At 40.9% G+C, this 22,229-nt stretch overlaps 1 protein-coding gene and 1 pseudogene across 3 annotated transcripts in view; one reads left to right on the forward strand and one right to left on the reverse strand.

Annotated features, from left to right (window-relative positions):
* Window positions 1–11,143: 11,143 nt before the first annotated feature.
* On the reverse strand, window positions 11,144–11,475 carry LOC100522520 (protein kish-A pseudogene; annotated as a pseudogene).
* A 2,467-nt stretch (window positions 11,476–13,942) lies between these two features.
* Window positions 13,943–22,229, forward strand: part of TOMM70 (translocase of outer mitochondrial membrane 70) — a 47,321-nt gene continuing 39,034 nt past the window's right edge. For all 3 annotated transcript variants that reach the window (XR_014824950.1, XR_014824951.1, XM_021071309.2), the window contains exon 1: window positions 13,943–14,765. Coding sequence is in view for 1 of the 3 variants with exons in the window: in XM_021071309.2 (XP_020926968.1) it covers window positions 14,439–14,765 (327 nt within the window). In the remaining 2 variants the exon portion in view is untranslated. The remainder of the gene's footprint in view (window positions 14,766–22,229) is intronic.

The following is a 22,229-nucleotide window of genomic DNA, read 5'->3' on the forward strand; positions in this document are numbered from 1 at the left end:
CTTGGGCACTAAGTCTTTAATGAGCATGTAGACAACTTTTCACATGTGTTACCATAACTCACTGGTGCAATTAACCGCATTCTATGGGATTTCACTGGAAAAGGAATTTTGGAAACTTATTCCTGGTTTCCTTTAGACTTTACCCAGTATGTCTTTCCCTTTCTGATTTTGCTTTGTATCTTTTCAGTGTAATAAACCATAACCACAAACACTCCATATGGAATTTTAAGATGCTACATATAACCCCAGGAGAAATGGTTCACTGAATGTGTTGGCTGCTTTTGGCAGTGGTAGCTAAAGTGAAGAGATTAAAGTGCAGCCTGGATGATGCCTCAGGGTTTCATTCTTTCCTACAAGAGGGAGGGACAAAGACTAGGTCAGTATCAAGGCTGAAGCAAGCTTTAGATAAATCAGAAATAAAGGAGGGGGGAAAGCAACACTTTCCACTGGTACAACAGCCCCTTGCATTCTAGCTGAGCTCTCTCTGTGATGTTAATCTTGAAAGGGTTGAGTTTACTGCTAGAGGTGTGTATAAACTTGCAATGAAAAAGAAAGAGAGAAAGGCTTTCAAAAAATGGCTTTTTATTTTGCGGCTGTTACTTCTAGATGTATGATAAAAACTGATATAAAATACTATATGTTTGTTATTTCATACGTGCTAGAGGGATTATCCCAATCAGGGAAAACTGTCCAATAAAAAGTGTTAGTAGAACATAAAATCCGTGCTTTTTGCTCCTGGTGGATGAGTTAAAATGTAAGCTCTTTGACTGATTGAGAATTAAAACCTCACAGCTGATTATTTTTGCTAACATTTTTGCCTTTTGGAGCCTATGGGAAAAGCTAGAAAACATAAAAGGAAAGAAAATATCCACAGGAAAATATAACTGAGTTTTAAAAGGCAGTTTTTAGTTTGCTACGACAGTCTTGTAAAATGAGATGTCTGACCCTTAGACATTGATGATTTTCCAGCTACATATGCATATTTTTGAGTGGGTCAATTTGGACTTTAAGTCTAACCGAATAAAAGAGGATTAGAAGGACTTGGAACCTCACTGTCTGGCCCTGTAGACTCTTGGCTTTGCCATTGCTAAAGAAGAAAAATCACTGGCTTTTTTGGGATCCTGAATTCAGAGATTCTATTTGCCTGGACCTAAGAGTAGAATGAAACCTTATTAAGTCTGAGATGGACTGTTTCAGCCTCTGAAAGCAGACACAGGCTCAATAATTCAGACTCTGAGATTATTGCAGACTTAAGACTCCCTCTATGGGGCCTTAAACTATAAAAACATTATAGGGAGATCCCATTGTGGCACAGCAGAAACAATTCAATTAGCATCCATGAGGACATGGGTTTGATTCCTGGCCCCTTTCAGTGGGTTAAGGATCCGGCATTGCTATGAGCTGTGGTGTAAGTCTCAGACGTGGCTTGGATCTCATGTTGCTGTGGCTGGGGGTAGGATGGCAGCTGTAGCTCTTATTTGACCCCTAGCCTGGGAACTTCCATATGCCACAGGTACAGCCCTAGGGGAAAAAAAAAAAAAAATTATGGATGCTGACTGGACCACATGGGTTACTTGCAAGTGCCCACGGGAAAGGATTTGTTCTCAGATGGGACCATCTGAAACCAAGCTGCTAGTGGCTCTATATATCTATTTGCAGGGAATAATTGCATCTGAGATGATTAGTCACAAGAAATATAACCTGTAATTCCTTTTTTTTTTTTTTTTTTTTTTTTTGGCTTTTCTAGGGCCACTCCCGTGGCATTATGGAGGTTCCCAGGCTAGGGGTCTAATCGCAGCTATAGCTGCCAGCCTACACCAGAGCCACAGCAACTAGGGATCTGAGCTGCATCTGCAACCTACACCACAGCTCATGGCAATGGGATCCTTAACCCATTGAGCGCGGCCAGGGATCGAACCGGCAACCTCATGGTTCCTAGTCAGATTCATTAACCACTGCGCCATGATGGGGACTCCATAACCTGTGATTCCTATCACGAGTCCAAGTTGGAAGAGAGAACATTACAGGGAATGAGACCCTCCACCCATTCCTGACACATAGTGTTCTCAACCCCTTGCCAGAGATGCTTCACTGCTGTTGACTCGTGTTATGATTTTCAGATTATTTTGTTTGCAACAGTGTATTGATAACCTGATTCTACTTCACTCACCTTTCTTCTTAATTATGTAGTTTGATTATTAAATCTAGCTGTCCCCAAACAAAGATGGATCTTTTCGGGTGGCAGTTATATAAACACATTTTGAAAACTTTTGAAGTCAGGATTTTGTCCCATCAGTTCCTGAGTATGATTTGTCTTTCTGGTTAAGTTTATTAAAAATGTTTTTGTATGTAAATTCTTCTGTTCCTCTGTTTGGATTTGTTAAATTCATACTTATTAAATGGAGGGCAGTGTGTCAGATGATGAGCTGTAATTCAACAACCAACCTCAAGAGGAATTAAAATAGAGAAGTTTATTACCGATAGGTGCTGGAGGAAGTACCTGGCATGCTTTGAGGGACCACATAAGATGTCAAGGCAGAGTGCAGATAGTGAGGACCTGGGGAACATGTTTTTTGTTTGTTTATGTTTTTTTATCTTTTTGCCATTTCTTGGGCTGCTCCTATGGTATATGGAGGTTCCCAGGCTAGGCGTCCAATCAGAGCTGTAGCTGCTGGCCTGCACCAGAGCCACGGCAATGCGAGATCTGAGCAGTATCTGCAACCTACACCATAGCTCACAGCAATGCCGATCATTAGCCCACTGAGCAAGGTCAGGGGTCGAACCCACAACCTCATGGTTCCTAGTCGGATTCATTAACCACTGAGCCATGATGGGAACTCCCAGAACATGTTTTTATTAGAATCTGGGTAGAGTGCTTGGCAGTTGTCAGGCTAAGGCCAGATTCGATTCAAACCAGAAGAGCAGGATTTTGATAAATCCATCAAAGTTCTTATGGTCTTACCTAAGGAGTGCATAAGGAGAAAGCACTGGGAGACAGAGGAGACTGCTGATCACGAGGGCTGTTGGGGAAGTCATATCAGGAACTTATATTTCCTTGTGACTCTGCGGGCTGCCATCTAGGGCATGATTTTGTCTGAGGGGACTAGTGTCAGTTTAAGATCATTGCTGGCTGCTTGGCCAAACACAAGAGATGCTGAGGCAGCAATCCTATGAAATAGCTTGGCTAAATTCTCAATACCCTCTTTACACCAAACCCTTCCTGCTGAAAGGTCTAGATGAAAATAAAAAATGATTAGGAAAAAAATGTAAAGTTATGATTACTGTAGGAGACACATTAATTTTGTAATAACACAGAAAACACAAAAAGCCAGCACCTAGGAGAAGCAGGAAAAGGTGGGAAGGAACTAATGACTTCCATTTTTTATAACTGCTCTGTTCCTCAGAACTGCTCCTGAATGCCAATGTAGCCTCCCAAGATGCTGTGAGGTCTTGAATTCAAGCTGACTGCTGAGCCTATGATCACACCTAACAACTTTGACAGTAACACAGCAGGAAATGTCCCTCCCCAGTCCTACAATTCCATGAAGAACCCCTCTAGATATTGTCCACACTCATGAGGCAATGAACTGATGTCAAAGACAAGCAAAACTGCTTGGAACTGACTGCCTTATGGAAATCCCTCTAAAACCAGGGACTCGGCCTTCCCTAGTGGCTCAGCTGGTCAAGGATCCCGCATTGTCACTGCTGTGGCTTGGGTTGCTCCTCTGGAATGGGTTTGATCCCTGGCCCAGAAACTGCCACATGTTGTGGGCACAGCCCCCAAAATAAAATAAAACTGGGGACTCAGCTGAATTCTTTGGACTGGACAGAGAGCCCTAGGGCAGAAGGACCCACAGTGGGAAGCCACATTGGAGCCCTTGCTAACCTGTATTGCCCACCTAATTACTGTGTGTCCTCATTTGAGTGATTTAACAATGGCAACATTTTTGTTTCCAAGGGTCCTCTTTGGAATTGTACTTCTTGTGTGTGTACCTTGACTATCAGGGATTGCATCGGCCCTGCTTTAGATCTGACTTCCATGACCTGACACATGCAGGTCAGCTTCAACTTACCAGTCAGAATTGTGTTGGGCTTGAATTGATGGCTCAGGCAAGGTGAAAAAAGATTAATACAAAAACTAAGGAGAAAGCTGCCTGACTTTCTAAGATTCACCTTTATTGTTAATGGGACTTTTTTAAATTGGCTAAATCCAGGACCCCTGGAGGGCATAATGAAAATTCGTACTGCAGGTTGCTTTCACCCTGCTGCATGGGGTCCCACTAATAATAAATTCACTCTAAAAATGCCTTGGCCAAAAGGAAGGATTTTGCAGAAAAGAGTTAACATAGCATCCCAATATTGCCTCTCCTTAGAAAGACCTCCTTGCAAGGTTGGTCCTTGACTGTTATCTGGGAACTTGCCTGGTAATCAGTTCCCTGCAGTGACATAAAACTTGTCCTAACTAATGAGTGGCCTAAATTGCTTGTACAACCTTATGGTTAATGCTGAATGACTGCTTTTCTTCTGAAAGTCTGGAGTTTTGGTACATGCCGGGCAGAGTGTGCCTACATGACAAGCAGCCAATAAAAGCCTCGGGTTCTGAGGCTCCAATGAAATTCCCTGATACATACACTAGGCATAAGTTGTCATGATTCGGTGCTGGAGGATTAGCACATTATGTGTGTCTCCACTAGGAAAGGATGCTTGGAAGCTTGAGGCAGGTTTCCTCTGGACTTGGTCTCAGCTTCTTTTCACTTTGCTGATTTTGCTTTGTGTCCTTTTACTGTTATCAGTCTTAGCTATGAGTACAACTATATGCTGAGCCCTGTGAGTACTTCTAGAGAGCCACCAAACCTGGAGGGTGGTCTTCAGGACCCCCGGTGCAGGAAGGAAAGGGAACTCTTCAAATATTGGACCAAAAATTCTCCCAAAGAAATTGACCCCAAGAGAAAAAGAATTTGATCTACATTATATAAAGTTGGTCCACCTCCATTTTTTCCTACTTAAACCCATTTCTTTAAAAATTGGAGATGAAGATGGCTTACCATTTTGCCTGGCCTAGAGTTCTTTTAACAAACCTGGGGCAGCAAAGAAGAGTATCAGCAGGTGTCAAGTCTTGGCAGCTGGGAGAGAACTGCTCTTCCATCTTGCCTGGAAAGCCAGGGCCTGAGAGGAGGGAGGCTGTGCTGCAGCCTGGGAGCCCAGCTGCCAACTTTCCCTGGCAGGGGCCTGGACACCTGCCTTGAGGAGATGCTACTTCCAGGGGCACAGGACCAAGGGGAGCTGCCCTTTGACCCTGTTCTAATGCTGTGCTTCACCAAGCCACAGTGTTTACTCTAAGTGTCCAGAGACTGAGAAGGCTGCAGTTTTCTAGAGAGTTTGAGTGTATACTTAAGTATTTGTACTTAAATATGAAAGGAATGACCTTCTCTTAAGGTGTAGGAAACTAGTGGTCTGCATGTTCTCATAAAGTGTCAGGCATTAAGCGTATTCAGGCAAGCAGTGTAAAATGAAGTAGCTTTGCAATGCCCTCCTTCATATTCACTGCTTCAGAAGACTGCAGTAATGAAAAGATGATATTCCCTTTATTTCATTCTTTTGTTCAATTGTTTCCCTTTATTTCATTCTCTATAGTCCATATATATATATATATAGTCTTTTTGTCTTTTTAGGGCCACACCCATGGCATATGGAGGTTCCCAGGCTAGGGGAATTTCTCATGGGTCTCCAGCCTGCTGGCTTACTCTGCAGATTCTGGACTTGCTAGCCTCCATAGTCATGTGAGCCAATTCCTTAAAATCTCTGTATATTGCAGTGGTAGTTGTGTTACACATGTGTTAAAACTACACGTGTTAAAACTTCACAGAACTATAACACACACAAATGAGTGCATGTATTGCTAGTAAAATTTGAGTAAGTTCTCTGGATTGTATCAACGTCCATTTCCTGATTTTGATATTGCCCTGTAGTTATGCAAATTGTCAATATTGAGAAAGGTGAAATGAAAGGTATGTGGAATCTCTATATACATTTATTTGCAACTTCTATAATTATTTCACTACTTATTCCATTGCGAGTTGGAATCTGATTCACTTGTGCCATGTAACATGCTTGACCCATAGAATGTGGTAGGAGTGATGTTTTAGAAAGTTTTGCAGCTTCCTTCTGGGACACATAGGACCCTCTCTCTAGGAACACTGAGCTGCCAAAATAAGTTTGACTACCCTGGCTTCCATGCTGGAAAGGCCACAAGAAGATGCTCCACTTGAGAGTCTCTTGAGGCCAATTTTCAAGCTATCTTCACCAAGGCGTCGCTGAGGCCAATTTTCAAGCTATCTTCACCAAGGGGTCGCTGAGTGATACCATCACTGAGTGAACCCATCTTAAACCCTCCAGACCAGCCTGTCCAGCAAAAGAGTTAACTCTGTTGACACAGCAGAAGTCAATCAACACTTGCCCAAACTCCTGAGCAACGAAATTGTAAGATGTAATAAAAGAGTTGTTTAAATCACTACCACTTGGGATAATTTGTCAAGCAACAATAGTAAATGGAACATAGGTACAGAAACTATTTTTAACAGTTTTACATTTTTTCATAATTTAACAAAATTGAGTCTCATTTTTGGAGTTGAGGCTATTTTCCACTAGTTAGGAAAACAAAAGGTAAATATGGGCAAGAATAGCTTAGAGGATCTCAGGTTCAGTGCTATACCAATGCTAGGATCATTAGACTAGTAACCAGGGTCTAATAGGGATAAATTAGAAAATGGTTGGATGCTCCACTGCAGGCCCATTTACTCAGTGATGGACCAGCATCTTCACACAAAACAGAAAAAGGAATACTTTTCTCCAGGCAGATACAGCCTGATACCAGACTGTGGAGAACAAAATATAGGCTATACATCAGCCCCCACTTCTCCCAGCATGCTTGTGTAGGGAAAAATTAGTATAACCTATACATTTTTTTTTTTTTTGGCAGCATCCACAACATGCGGAAGTTCCTGAGCCAGAGGTTCAACTCAGTTTCAGCAAGAAAAATGACAACACCAGATCCTTCACTGAGCCACCAGGGAACTCCATTATAACTTATACCTTTAATAATAAAAGTATCTTTATAAATTAAAGTGCAAAGCAACATCTCTATATTTGCAAATGACATAAGTTCTTGTGGGTGGCAATGAACTAAGCTGATGAGGATGGAAAGATCTTATGATCTGTGTGAGTGGGCAGAAAAGTGGCAAATGAGTGCCTAAAGTATACATGTGAGCTAACAGTCACAGCTAAGGAGACGGATCTAGGGTTATTGTAGATTGTTCCCTGGATAATACAGAGGCTTCTTCTGACAGCAAAAAGAGCAACCACTTGATTGAATCATTAAAGTGACATCTCCCCTGAGAAGCAAAGCAGTACCACCCACTCAACTGATGATTTGATGGAAGTTGAATAAGGCAGAAACATCAGAAGAAAGATTGGGAAAAAATTAACAGCGTGAGGACTCAGAAGAAATAAGGGCTTCTATATGTCATGAGTGGAATATGAAGGACAAATCAAGCAGGACCTACTGGAAGGAGCTGCAGTGGTAGAGGAGGTAGCAGTGAACACAGCATGCTTGGGACTGGGAACTAGTAGCTATGATGATGGTGATGGCAGCAGTAGCAACAACTGAGTTGGTTTCCCAGCTGATATCAGTGGTACTGGACAACAATGTTGGCCCCAGACCATTAAAGTTGGCAACAGGAATGGAGATAAAGCAGTAGTCAGGAAACTGGCAAATAAATACTTCATAGAACTATTCAGCATTGACCACATTTCAGGTATTTTGTTGGGTAGATAAGTGTTAACAAATACTCATTATATGTCCAGCCCCTAACAGATGTAGGAATACAAAGGTAACTATAGCATGGTCTCTACCCTTCAGGGTCTCAAAATTGAGTATGGGGAGCACACATGAGAACAAATAATTATGGCAATGTGGTAATTGTAGGAATAAGTATAAAATTCTGTATAGCCCAACGCAAAGACAGAAAACATATAGTACCAGAGTAGACATTTTGTTAGACAATGTACAAGATACAGGTTAAATGAGAAGAGAGGCACTAGAGGTTGGGAAATAATACAACATTCAAGAAAGATGAAGGAAATGGACAAAAAAAAAAAGAGAAAAAAGAAGGGAAGAAACTATTTATTGAGCACCTATTATGTGCCAGACTTTTTTTTTTTTTTTTTGGTCTTTTTGCCTTTTCTAGGGCTGTTCTCGTGGCATATGGGGGTTCCCAGGCTAGGGGTCAAATCGGAGCCACAGCCACCGGCCTACGCCACAGCCACAGCCACGCCAGATCTGAGCCTCATCTGCAACCTACACCACAGCTCATGGCAATGCCAGATCCTTAACCCACTGAGCAAGGTCAGGGATAGAACCTGCAACCTCATGGTTCCTAGTTGGATTCGTTAACCACTGCACCACAATAGGAACTCCAATGTGTCAGACATATTTTTAAGTGTTTTTGCATATTTGAACTGGGAAGTGGCAGAGGGCATGAAAAAGAAGAAAAACATTTTAAATATAGCAAAGAATCAATAAGACTTCACAGCTGATTTTGTGTTTACATATGTATATATTGGTACATTCACTTGAGTAGGTAGGGTTGGAAAAAAGAAAGGTCCAAAAAGTGTGGGTAATCAGTAAAGTAATAGTACTATGAGAAAAAAAGGATTATACCAAGGAAAAGAATAAAGAGGAAAAACAATGTGTTATATTTTTTAAAATGAGGCAACCAGGCAAAGCTGTTCAGCAAACAACAGGAAATTACAGGACTAGAGGTGGAGAGATAAGTCATTGGGATAGTGTAGATAGAGCTATGGTACCCAAAACAATGTGATGTACTTTGGTTACTGGTGAAGAGAATGCAGATAGAGAATTTATTGTTATGGATTTCATACTTGAGGAAGATCTAGAGGTGTGCTGTCCAATATGGTAGCCCTTAGCCGTATGAAGCTACTGAAAGCAATTTAAATTAAAACAAAAAATTTAGTCAACTAGCTATATTTCAAATGCTCAATAGCCACATGTGGCTACCATATAGGACATCAGATATACAATGTTTCTAACATCACAGAAAGTTCTATTGGACAGTATGTATCTAGAGACTGGTCAGAGAGTAGAATTTAATCTCCTGAAAACCAGGGAAAATAACATTTCAAGTTAAGAATGACCCATGTTAAGTGCCCCATTAAAGCATAGGAAAGATAAAAACAAACAACGTGTGATTTTAAAGCAATTTCAGAATAGCAATAAAGCTAGAAACTAGCTTACAAGAGATTTTGGATGAAATGGGTGATAAATAGGTAGATGTAACAAGTAGAAATAATTTTTCCTTTTTATTGCTTTTTTTTTTAGGGCCTCACCCGTGGTACATGGAGGTTCCCAGGCTAGGGGTCGAATCGGAGCTACAGCTGCTGGCCTATACCACAGCCATAGCAACACAAGATCCAAGTCGCGTCTGTGACCTACACCACAGCTCATGGCAACACCAGATCCTTAACCCAATGAGCGAGGCCAGGGATCTAGCCCGCAACCTCATGGTTCCTAGTCAGATTAATTTCTGCTGCACCACAATGGGAACTCCCAGCATAAATAATTATTTCGAGTAATTTTTCATTGAAAAAAAAAAAACAGAAAAGAATGGAAACATAAGGAAGAGTTGAAAAAGAATCAACTTGTGCATGTGTGTGCCTAAGAGAAGCATGTTTGTGGACCCACTGGAAGGCTTGGCCACCAATCAACAAAGCAGCTATCCCCTAACTACCAATCAAAAAGACTTCCATGTAGGAGTTCCTGTCATGGCTCAGTGATAACGAACCTGACTAGTATCCATGAAGGCAAGGGTTCGATCCCTGGCCTTTCTCAGTGGGTTAACCAATTAGGCGTTGCTGTGAGCTGTGGTGTAGGTCACAGACTTGGCTTGGATCTGGCGTGGCTATGGCTGTGGTGTAGGCCTGCAGGTGTAGCTCTGATTCAACCACCTGGGAACTTCCATATGCTGAGGGTACTGCCCTAAAAAGACAAAAATAAATAAATAAATAAATAAAAGAAAAGAAAGAATTTCATGTAGCAATGACAATTGAGGGAACAGACTCATACAATTTTAAAGCTATGAGATCTTTAGGAATCATCTAATCTACTGGTCACATCATATAGAAAGTAGAAGTGCCCAGTCACACACACACATCTTAGTAGTATTAAAATTTAGAGTAAGAACTCAGGTGTTCTGCAGCCTAGGCCATTAGATATTCAGCTTCATTCAACTGCCACCTAAGATACAGACCAGGAAAGTGAAGAAAGCTTCTACTGAGTTCCATTAACCTAGCAAGAAAATATCTATGTTCACAAACAAAAGTTCAATTTTTATTTTTATTTTTTTAGGATTGTGTAATTGTTCTGTTTAGCTCTTTTGAACTCTAAGCATGTAGTTTTAGTTTTATTCAGAGGATGAGTTAGCTTCTCAAATTTATGCTTAAGACATTTATCCATACTTAACAAGAGTGGTATCAGAGGCTATAACACAATCAGGTATTCTGAATTCTTTTATGTTAAATAGGAACATTTTCTCAATACTACTTTTAAGTCACACCTCATTTATTTTCCTCCTAAGGACCTTCATAGGCTTTTTAAAAATAGTTTAAAGACTTGTAATAAACCACAGTTTGCTAAGAGTAGAGGTACTCTGGTTAATGCTCAAAATGGTGTGGCCAGAGGAAAAGCAAGCATTATTAAATATGAATGCAATCCTTAGCAACACAAATTGAAACTTTTTTTCCAAAAAAAAAAAAAAAAGCTAGCCCAAAAAAGTTCTCATTCTATAAAGATTTATCATTTCCAAATCACAGTGAAAGGAACTTGAATAATTTACTTATTTTGTTTTCTACTATGTGCCTTAAAGATACCTCACTAAAAACTGGTATCTAACACAAGAGAATGACATATGCAGAATGTAATAGTAGTGACAGTACTGAGATTGATTGTTACAGACATGTTCAAACACTGCATATTAAATGCTTACACCCTAATTGATATAGAGCATTGGCCCAATAACAAAAATAGAGAACAGTAGCTGGAAATTTATCTCATTCATGTTCAAGATAAAAGGGTTAACCATTCTTTCCATTATTTTCCGCAGATAAGTCCTTTCTTTCATATTTAAATCTGCTGGCAACTGAATTCTGACTTTTTTCCAAACTACTGTATGAAGAGGATGCTGAAGGCCATCACAACACAGCATACTGCAACATAAGGACTCTTCTGTTCATCAATTCTAGCACACTTCCAAAGTATACCCAACAATCCAGTTTTATTTCTGTCCAGTAGGCTGGGTGCCAAGGATCAGATTTAAGTAGAGGTACATATAAGCAGCAAGATTACAGTCAACAGACTCTGAAAGTTGAAAATGGCAGACATAGTGAGGCCGGCAAAGCCCCAGCTACATCACCCTTCCTGGCTCAAAATTTCAATTTTTAAAAAAATGAGACATCGCCTTTAACATTTAGAAAAACAGAAAATTAGGCATTTGAGTGTCTAATAATTTGTAACATACATTACACTAAAAAGACCTTAAGAATTATCTAATTAAATCTTTAATATAACTTGAAAGGTGTGTGATTTCAGTACTTCACAGCTTAGAAATTTAGGCATCAGGTCTGTAAGGTTACAGAAGTAGTGACACTTTTACTCAGTTCTATGTTAGAATCACTTAAGAAATGGTAGAGAAAATGGGAGAAAGAGATGAATAGGCTAGGGAATGGAAATTAGATGTTTAACAAAGTATTAAAGTAACAATGGCAAATTCAAGTACTGATGCGGATTTTAAAAATAAAACCAAAGAAAACCAAACCTTTACATAAATATCAGCTAATTAAACAAAATGTTTCAAGTAGCTCTAACTTGTCTTTAGGGAATTGGGTGGCTGGAAACTGGGGTTGGAAGACTTTTCAAAGTAACTTTTGGCTTGTAGCTATAACAATCTATTACCTATTCCAATAAATAAATATTTGCTTTAAAAACTTTTTTTTTTTTTTTTCTTTTCTAGGGCTGCACCCAAGGCATATGGAGGTTCCCAGGCTAGGGGTCTATTCGGAGCTGTAGCCGCCGGCCTACGCCAGAACCAGAGCAATACGGTATCCCAGCCTGCAACCCACACCACAGCTCATGGCAATGCCAGATCCTTAACCCACTGAGCAAGGCCAGGGATCAAACCCGCAACCTCATGGTTCCTAATTGGATTCGTTAACCACTGAGCCATGACAGGAACTCCTGCTTTAAAAACTTTAAATGTTTTAATTCCTACCAATAGTTTGTAATTACTAGCATTCTGAATCCTTATGAGGCTGTAGAAAAACTTAAATTTCAGGAAAGAAAAATCCTACTGTTCTGAAAAAGCAAAGGAAAAATTTCTTTAAGGAGATAGGAGACTTGCCTTTGGGGGATGGGAATCAGGAAGGAAGAGAAGTTGTTGCCTGGAACAATCACTATTTGTTCAAATAAGTCTATTGCTATTATTTTTAGCTCCTCTAAAAACGCCTGTTGCTAAGGAACCCGATTGCCTGAAAGCAATTTACTAATAGGAACTCAGGGGAAGCAAAAGAGCAAAGCAATAATCCTGAAACTTTCCAATTAGGCCATTCTAATTTAGTCAGTCTATTTTGGTACCACTTAATAAATTATCTCCTTTCAATCTTTACGCAGTGCTGTTGTGGTGTTGAAAATCCTCAGTTGTATCCCAAAACAAAATGATCATTTGTAAATTTTTTTTTTTTTTTTTTTTTTTTTTTGTCTTTTTGGGGCTGCACCGGAGCATGTGGAAGTTCCCAGGCTAGGGGTCTAATTGGAGCTGCAGCTGCCCACCTATGCCACAGGCACAGCGAGCAACTCTGGATCTGAGCACATCTGTGACCTGCACTGTAACTTTCCACAATGCTGGATTCTTAACCCACTGAGCCAGGCCAGGGATAGAACGTGCATCCTTATGGATATTTGTCCGGGTTCTTAACCTGCTGAGCTACAACAGGAAATCCCATTTGTAAATTTTTAATGTAAGGTGTGCACAGTATATGTGAAATGAGAAGCCGTAGTTGGGAATTCTGATTTTCTATTAATTCTTTTCTTTTTGAAAATACTGTGAATTCTAAACAATTCCTTGCAGGGGAAATTTCTGTATTTTAAGAGGTCTAGTGCAGATCATGTGGAAACGATTTGACAGTTCTTAGATACATGAAAGCCTTGAGTTGAAATTTCAACTTGGGAATGTGGCAAGAGGACTGAAACATCTAGTGCAAAACAGGAATGACAACGGGCGTTTCACAGCGCTGGGGAGAGCCTGTATGCTCCAGGGAGCGAGGTGTGGGCTGGGGTGTTAGGCGGAATCCGGTACGACACAAATACATATAGGAAAGGTGGGAACTCTGGGTTTTCCGCATTTCTACCTACTCAGTTCGGGAACCTCATAACAACGCAGAGACGGCATGGCTTTCGCAATTGGTGTGGAATGTAAGTCGCAGGGACCCCGTTCAAGCCATTTTGACTGGGGCCAACTAGATTTGCCCGTTTCTACCGTCTGAGTTCTGCTACCTGTTGTTGCCCCCAACAATGACCTCAAATTAGTCCAAACTAAAACCTGGCCATGGTAGAGCTAAGATCAGTGATACAGCAGGCTAACGTCAGCTTTGGGCTCTTTCCTCATACATCTTTAAAAGTCCTTCCAATCCGTTGGTTTCCTCTGACACGTGAACAACCGAGCCAACGGCCTCCCGGCTCTGAGAAGCGCCAACGTGGCAGTAACAAGAAAAATGTGTGGTCCAAATTCTACCAATGAACTGAGTGGCTCGGCCTATGCCCCGCCCACCATTCCTTACAGCCAATAACCTTCATAACTCTTCGCCACTCCCGCCCATTCTTAGAGCGGCTTCGAGCTTTTTCCTATACTCGCGTGAGCGCTGTAAAACCGCTAGATATGTGGCTCGCCCCAGCCTCCCTAGAGCATAGGGCCCTCTGCCCTTCGTTACTGAAGGCGTAGGGGACGGCGTCGGATACCACCGAAGTCACAAGGCCGCAGAAGTTAGTCTCACAAACAGCAGCGAGAGGAAAGAAAAGAGAAAGAACTGCCTGGGTTGTTCACTTCACGCCCAGCACCTTGACCCGGAACTATTCTACACTTCTCCTCCCCCATTCTCGGTTGAGAAGGGAAGAGAAGAACCGCCAGTTCTGGCCCGGCATGCCTTGGGCTTCCGGTGACCTCTGGCCCTTTTCTGTCGTCCGCTCTTGCTGCCTAGCGTGCTCGCTCGCTCACTGCTTTCCTTCCGTGACTCGCTCCGGTTTACGTTCGCACGCTGCCTGGTGACTGTGGCGCCAGCGACAAGCAGGGAGGCGGTGGCGGAGGACACCCGTCATGGCCGCCTCTAAACCTGTGGAGGCGGCGGTGGTCGCAGCGGCTGTGCCCAGCTCCGGGAGTGGAGTGGGCGGTGGCAGTGCGACTACAGGCCCGGGCACCGGGGGCCTGCCGCGATGGCAGCTCGCCCTGGCAGTCGGAGCGCCCCTGCTGCTGGGCGCGGGTGCCATGTACCTGTGGAGCCGGCAGCGGCGGCGCCGGGAGACCGGGGGCCGAGGCGACGCCGGCGGCCTGAAGCGCAACAGTGAACGGAAGACCCCGGAGGGCAGGGCAAGTCCGGCTCCGGGCAGCGGACACCCCGAAGGCCCCGGTGCTCACCTGGAAATGGTGAGAAGCATCCCCGGGCTGTGGAGGTGGAGCCCGGCGGGTGCAGCCTTTCCTTGGCGGGTTGTGCCGGTCAGGGGGCTTCCCATCAGACCGGGGCAGCCAAGTGGCAGCACTTGGGTTTAGGGAAACTCAATTCTGGCTGCCTTTATTGAGATTGAAGTAGCCCGAGGGCACAGGTTAGCGTCCTTCGTTGACAGTTTCCTTTTGGTTTTGGAAAAATACTTGTTTTTCTTCTCAGTGACACAGCATTTATCCCTAGCGTTGTGGGTATGGAGACGTTTGTAAACGTGATGATTGTATTTAATTAACTAGTAGAGGAAGTCAAATGCCCTTAACTATTGCTACAGTACGGTATGAACTGTTTTGGTCATTTCCAAGGCCTGGAACTTAGTAATAACCTTTTAATAAAGAGCCACTCCCCTTTTTTTGAAGGGTGGAAGATGGGTAAATACAGTGACTGTTGGGTAATGAGAGTACAGTGGTGTTCAGGAGCATTTATTTCATCTGTGGGAATGAGTTTTTAAATCTTTGGGGTAGAAGCATCTTCATTTCAAAATTTTAACCTGGAAATTTACATGCCTGAAAAAGATTCTGTGATGTTAAACCATGCATCGGGATGTCTGATGAACTGCTTTGTATGGTTTTGTTGAACTGACTGTTAAATCCTTTTGGTATCTGACAGCTGTGGGGGAATTGGCCTAGCTGCATTTTACAATACTAGATGAGATGAGGTGGTGTGGAGCATTTTACCTGAGTCTGGGATTGTACAATGCAGTTACAGAGTAAATCAGAGTTCAGAGAAACCTTTGGTCAAGTAACTCCCAGTTGTATACATTTGCAAGTTATTGCCACGTTATTAAGATTGAAGACATATTTCTACTAAGTAGTCAGATTAAAGAAAGTTTTGATGTTGGAGCAAACTACCTTAGTTTAGTGTATACTATATATCAGGCATTGTGCTAGACCTTGAGAGCACCATATAATCTTCTAATGGGAGAGTAAGATACAGCGTTAACATACAAAAAGAGGGAGTTCCCATCGTGGCTCGGTGTTTAACAAATCCAACTAGGAACCATGAGGTTGTGGGTTCGATCCCTGGCCTCGCTCAGTGGGTTAAGGATCCTGTGTTGCTGTGAGCTGTGGTGTAGGTCGCAGACATGGCTTGGATCCCTCGTTGCTGTGGTTGTGGCATAGGCTGCAGCTGTAGCTCCGATTTGACCCCTAGCCTGGGAACCTCCATATGCCTCGGGTGAGGTCCTAGAAAAGACAAAAAAAAAAAAAAGATATATAGAGAGAAATGATCCAGTACAAATATGCTGGAAGATTTCATGGACTGTGAAAACTAGGAGATAATGTGCTTTATGTTGGGCTCTCCAGCATAGTTATCTCAGGAAAGTCATTTTGTCTTAGACGTTAGTGCCATCCCTGTAGAATAAGAGAATTAAAATATTGGCTCTCTTACATTTCTTCCAGCCCTGAAAATTGTTGATTATGAATGCTGTTAATGAGAGTGGTAGTCAAGACAATTTTTTGAATTAGTCATCATTTGTCTTTTTATTTTCATATTTCTGGAATTCTCTGATCATTTTTTCTTTTGCTTATTAATTTTAAGCACAGAACAGTAGTGGATGAATGAAAAATACATAAAAGTTCTCTGTTTTATAATAATGACCAAACGTAAAGATAACTTTTATGAAAGAAACTGGGTTTTGATATTTTGTTGCAGTTTCAAATACTACCTCATCTCACCTGTTTGGCATTTGATAGAATTTAGCAAACTGTCTTTCAGATTGTAGATTTCCTTAAATCCCGTTTTTAGTTTTTCAGTGTTGTCTAAATCAACACTGTGATGATGTTTAAATTTCATAATATTTTGTAGTTTTATCAGAACACTTTTCTTATTCACCTGACTTCAGTTAAGAAATTAGACTTTAAGGGTTTTCCCATTGTGGTTCAGTGGGTTAAGAACCTGATGTCTCTGTGATGATGCAGGTCAATCACTGGCCTCATTCAGTGGGTTAAGGAACCGGCCTTGCTGCAAGCTGTGGCGTAGGTCACAGTGTTGATCCTGTGTTGTGGTGGCTGTGCCATAGGCCTAGCTGCAGCTCTGATTTGACCCCTTGCCCAGGAACTTCCATATACCACAGATGTGGCCATAAAAAGAAAAAAAAATAGACTGTAAGATTGACTTTTTTGTATAACTTAAACTGTTTTAAAATGATCACTTTTGACCCAAAATAAAACTGACCAAAACACTTGCACATTCTGTTGTTGTTCTTGTGGAATTTGTGGGGTTGTACCGGTATTTTGTTTTGAATTATTAGATAATCCTTTACTGAAGCAACAGAATCTTTTTTTTTTTTTTTTAATTTTATTTTATTTATTTATTTATTTTTTGTCTTTTTGCTATTTCTTTGGGCCGCTCCCGCGGCATATGGAGGTTCCCAGGCTAGGGGTCGAATCGGAGCTGTAGCCACTGGCCTACGCCAGAGCCACAGCAACGCTGGATCCGAGCCGCGTCTGCAACCTACACCACAGCTCACAGCAACGCCGGATCGTTAACCCACTGAGCAAGGGCAAGGATCGAACCCGCAACCTCATGGTTCCTAGTCGGGTTCGTTAACCACTGCGCCACGACGGGAACTCCAGAATCTTTTTTATAGTCTAGTCCTTAGAGTTATTATTAGACTATCTAAATACAACTAACCACAAATTATAATTTTTATTATCTGTGGTTGGATAAATTGTTTTATATTTGAATAGCACCTTTAAATTGTCAGCCTCAGTGGGTTTTGTAAATAAGGAAACATTTCTTTGAAATGATAGAAAAACTGGTAGAATGTTGGAGTTCCTCTTGTGGCTCAGTGTTAACACACCCAACTAGTATCCATGAGGATGTGGGTTTGATCCCTGGCCTTGATCAATGGGTTATGGATTGGGCCTTGTTGTGAGATGTGGTTGTGAGATGTGGTGTAAGTACCAGACAAGGCTTGAGGCTCGGATCTGGTGTTGCTGGGGCTGTAGCTAGGCCAGCAGCTGCAGCTCCAATTCACCCCCTAGCCTGAGAATTTCCATGTGCTGCAGGTGCAGCCCTAAAAAGGAAAACAGAGTCCTGATGCTCTACCTTTTCTTTCTACACCTGAGCAATAGCTATAATTTTTCAGAGGATGAAGAAATGAACAAATGTTGTCAGTTCAGGGTTCAATATTAGTGAATAAAATGGAAAATTAGTGGTGGTTGTCTCTTGGCTTACATTTGCTTTAATGTAAAATTAATGGGCTTCTTTCTACTGGGTTTGAGATTTTCATGTGCAGGCAGACTATATCCAGTTATCTTTTTTCTATGATAACAAACACTTCAAAAGCAAAATTTCATATTTTGTTTAATTAGAATTTTAGGCTTTCATCAAAGGCATCTAGTCACAGCTGATAACATCTGAGATTAAGGTACTAAAAGTGTTAAATCATTTTCTATTTTGGGCTGTTAGAAAATCTATCATGATGTGCCATTTTGCTTTGGTGATTTATGTTGAAAACTTGAAGAGTTACAGATTTTTTTAATTTGGTAAAGTTCTTTGTTAGTCCACAGGGATTCTCAGTCTCTGGGCCAGAGTTAACACAGGGGAGAACCATACCCACATATTTACCAAACATGATATCTGGCTGCACAAATGTTTTAGGTATTTCTTTTTTCAAATAACCTGTGGTTTTTTTAAATGTACATTTACTTATTATTGACTTTATACTAACGTTTTTATCCATTTGTTTTTAATCTGATGATTTTTTAAAAAGAAGTTATTATAGTGTTCAAGTTTTGTTTTTTTTTTTTTCTTGTGTTACACAGGCATGATCCCACATGAAATGTTTAGGAACCACTCGTCTAAGTCAGCCCTCTCAATTAAGGAGAAATGTACCTAAACAGTTTATTAAGGGGATAAAAAACTAAGTAAGCTGACATTATCAGTCATGTTTGAAATGAAATAATTCTCCCCCCTCCCCATGGAGTGCTTCTAATCATTAAAAAAAAGTCAGGATCATCAGTGACATTGTTTTTTGGGGGGGCGGGGGTTGCAACACTTATGGCATATGGAAGTTCCTGGGCTAGGGGTTGAATTGGAGCTACAGGCCTCATCTGTGACCTATGCTCTAGGTTGAGGTAACACTGAATCCTTAACCCACTGAGCAGGGGCCAGAGTCGAACCCACATCCTCATGGGTACTAGTCTGATTCTTAACCCACTGAGCCACAGTGGGAACTCCAGGATCACCAGTGATATTCTTACATAATTAAGTCCAGTGAACACCTTTCAGTCTTTTTCTTACTTGATTCTTTGCAATATTTGACATCATCTTCTGTTAATTTTGTAATTTTTCCTTTGGCTTCTGAGACACTACATTTTCCTGATTTTCCTTGCTTTTTTAAACTTCTTGATACCTCCCTTGCTGATTATTTTTGGTCTTCTTTCCAGGCTCATTTCTCTGCCTGCCCCCCCCCCCCTTTGTCTAACTTTTAGGGTGGTACCCGAGACACATGGAGGTTCCCAGGCTCGGATCTAATCCTGAGCTGTTGCTGCCGGCCTACACCACAGCCACAGCAATGCTGGATCCTTAACCCACTGAGCAAGGCCAGGGATCGAACCCCCAACCTCATGGTTCTTAGTTGGATTTGTTTTCGCTGCACCACAACGGGAACTCCTCTTTGCCCCTTTCTTTTTATGACCTTTCTGGTTCTATCATAGCATTCTTGTATTTCATACATTCAGTGGATGCTTACTTGTCCTCCAGCAGCTTCACTTAACACATATACTGATGGGCCCTTAATTTCCTGTTTATAGTGCAGACTTCGCAAGAGGCCCAAATTTAAAGGAAATCTTCACCTTATTACCTTACAAGTATTTCACTGCAGACCCTCTTTCTCCTGAGAGTACTCTTTATCAATTAATGTGTGTCATCTAACCAGTTTCCCGGGTCAGAAACTTGGATATCATCCCTCACTTTTTATTCTTCTCATGTTCTCAACATTCAATCTAGAAAAACATCCAGAAAATTCTACTTAAGTATGTGACTATTCCATTCCCCCTGCTATTGTTTCTTAACTGAATAATTGATGCTCTCCTTAGTGTCTTCTGCCAATCAACTTTGTTACTTCTAGAGTAATCCTAGCAGTTCCACACTCAAAACATTAAGTTGTGTTCTGCTCATTGCTTTTAAGTTCAAACTCCTTATGATACAGAACCCTCTGATCTTGATTTTGCTTACGTCTTCATCTCTTGCCACTTCCTCTTGTTTCTTGCCTTTGGATATTCTGTAACTGCTGAATACCCTTACTTTCTGATCCTTCAGGTCACAACAAGTAGGTCATTTCACCTTTCTGAAACCCCTTCATACCTAAGCATACCACTATATGATTATATAACACTCTGAAGTTTGCTCTTCACAGCATTTACTGCATGGTACTAGTATTGTTTTTGTCTTTCCTACCAAACTCTTGAATCTGTGAAGGCTGGGACTGGTTCTATATTTTACCATTTTTCAGAACCTCACACATAGGTGTTAAGTGAATAAACCAATGAAGTTTCATTATTTGACCTTTTTTAAAAAAGTCCCACAATTTGAATATTTTTTTCAAAATTTCCAGCTTTTCACCAGTTTGTATTCCACCAGTTTGTCCTAGGAATTGGCGTAACAGTCTTAAACTTCACTTAGGCATTCTTTTTGTAAATCACTTGATTTTTGTCTGAACTACAACCAAAAACCTGCAGGAGCGACATTCTTATAAGTAGATTCTTCTTATGTAAAGATTGCTCTGTATTACAATTTAGTAGGTGGGGTTAGTTGTAGACTTAGAATTTCAGGACATAATATGGGAAAGGACTTTATTATCTTAGGTATGTTCCTTTTATCCTAGATTTGCTTCTTATAAAAGTAGTAGTTGGTCCAAAAAAAAAAAAAAAAAGTAGTAGTCAGTCAATAAAGTACTGAAAGATTGTTTCTCATTTGGTAAGTGTTTCAGAGTTGATTGATAACTTCTGTAAAGCTGGGATTCAAATTTTAAAATATGCTTTTGGAATTTGATAAATTTAAGGGACTAAAGCCATTTAAGAGAAACATAGTGGAACTACCTCAGGTATATTTTAACTGGATATAAATGTGTAATTATAGTGATAATACAATAGTTCCCTCTTATACATGGTTTCATCCTCTGCAATTTCAGCTACAACAAGCAACAGTCTGAAAATATTAAATGGGAAATTCTTTGTTGTTGTTTTTTTGGTTTTTTTTGGTCTTTTTAGGGGCACACCCATGTCTATGGAAGTTCCCAGGCTAGGGGTGGGATCGAAGCTGCAGCTGCCAGCCTGTGCCACAGCCACAGCAATGCCAGATCCAAGCCGCATCTGCAGTCTACACCATAGCTCATGGCAACACCGGATCCTAAACCAACTGAATGAGGCCAGGGATTGAACTTGAGTCCTCGTGGATACTTACTAGTCGGATTTGTTTCCACTGTGCCACAACCGGAACTCCGGAAAACTCTAGAAATAATTACTAGGTTTTAAGTTGTGTGCCATTCTGAGTAGCATTATGAAATCTCACACAGTCCCACTCTGTCCTGCCCTGGATGTGAATCATACCTTTGTCCAGCATATATCCTGCTCTTTAGTCACTTTGGTTAGTCACTTTGTAGCTATCAGATCAACTAGTACACTAGCCACCCTTATTTTACCTAATGATGGCACAAAGCTCAAGAGTAGTGATCCTGGCAATTCAGATACTCCAAAGAGCACTTCTTTTCAGTAAAAGGGTGAATTTTCTCAACTAGAGGGAAAAAAAATCATATGGTGAGGTTGCTGAGATCTGTGGTAAGAATAAATCTATTTCTGAAATTGTGAAGAAGGAAAGATAAATTTGTGCTAGTTTTGCTGTCACACCTGAACTGAAAAAGTTATGGCCACATGAGTGAGTGCGTTTAGTTAAGATGCAAAAGTCATTAAATTTGTACAAAATAATTTGACAAAGAGAATAACTTTCACATAACTTGTATTACAGTATATTGTTACAATTGTTCTATTTTTTTGTTACAAATTTCTTATTGTGCCTAATTTATAAATTAAACTTTGGTACGTATTTATAGGGAAAATGCGTGTAGATTTCGGTATTTACCATGGTAGGGGGTGTTTGAACATATTCCCTGCATATAAAGGGACGATTACTGTTCCTGTTTTATTTCCTTACATATGGGTTAATGTACCTGATTTTAGCTCTTTTCCTTTCACAGTGACTATGTTTGTGATCATCAGAATAATATTTTATAAATACTTGCTAAGACTTTGCAAATTTATATCATTGAAAGCTTTGTGTAATGCCATGTTACCATTGGAGGACTTGTTTTAGAGCTCAGTTTCTCATCTGAATTTCTTTTGTGTGCGTGTGCTAAATAAATAAGTAACCCTTTTGGGGTTGTTTTT

The sequence above is a fragment of the Sus scrofa genome, chromosome 13 (assembly GCF_054392235.1).
Source record: "Sus scrofa isolate SSC_HxYL_T2T_F1_AM1 chromosome 13, Sscrofa_HxYL_maternal_Yorkshire_Landrace_v2.0, whole genome shotgun sequence".
NCBI lineage: Eukaryota > Metazoa > Chordata > Mammalia > Artiodactyla > Suidae > Sus > Sus scrofa.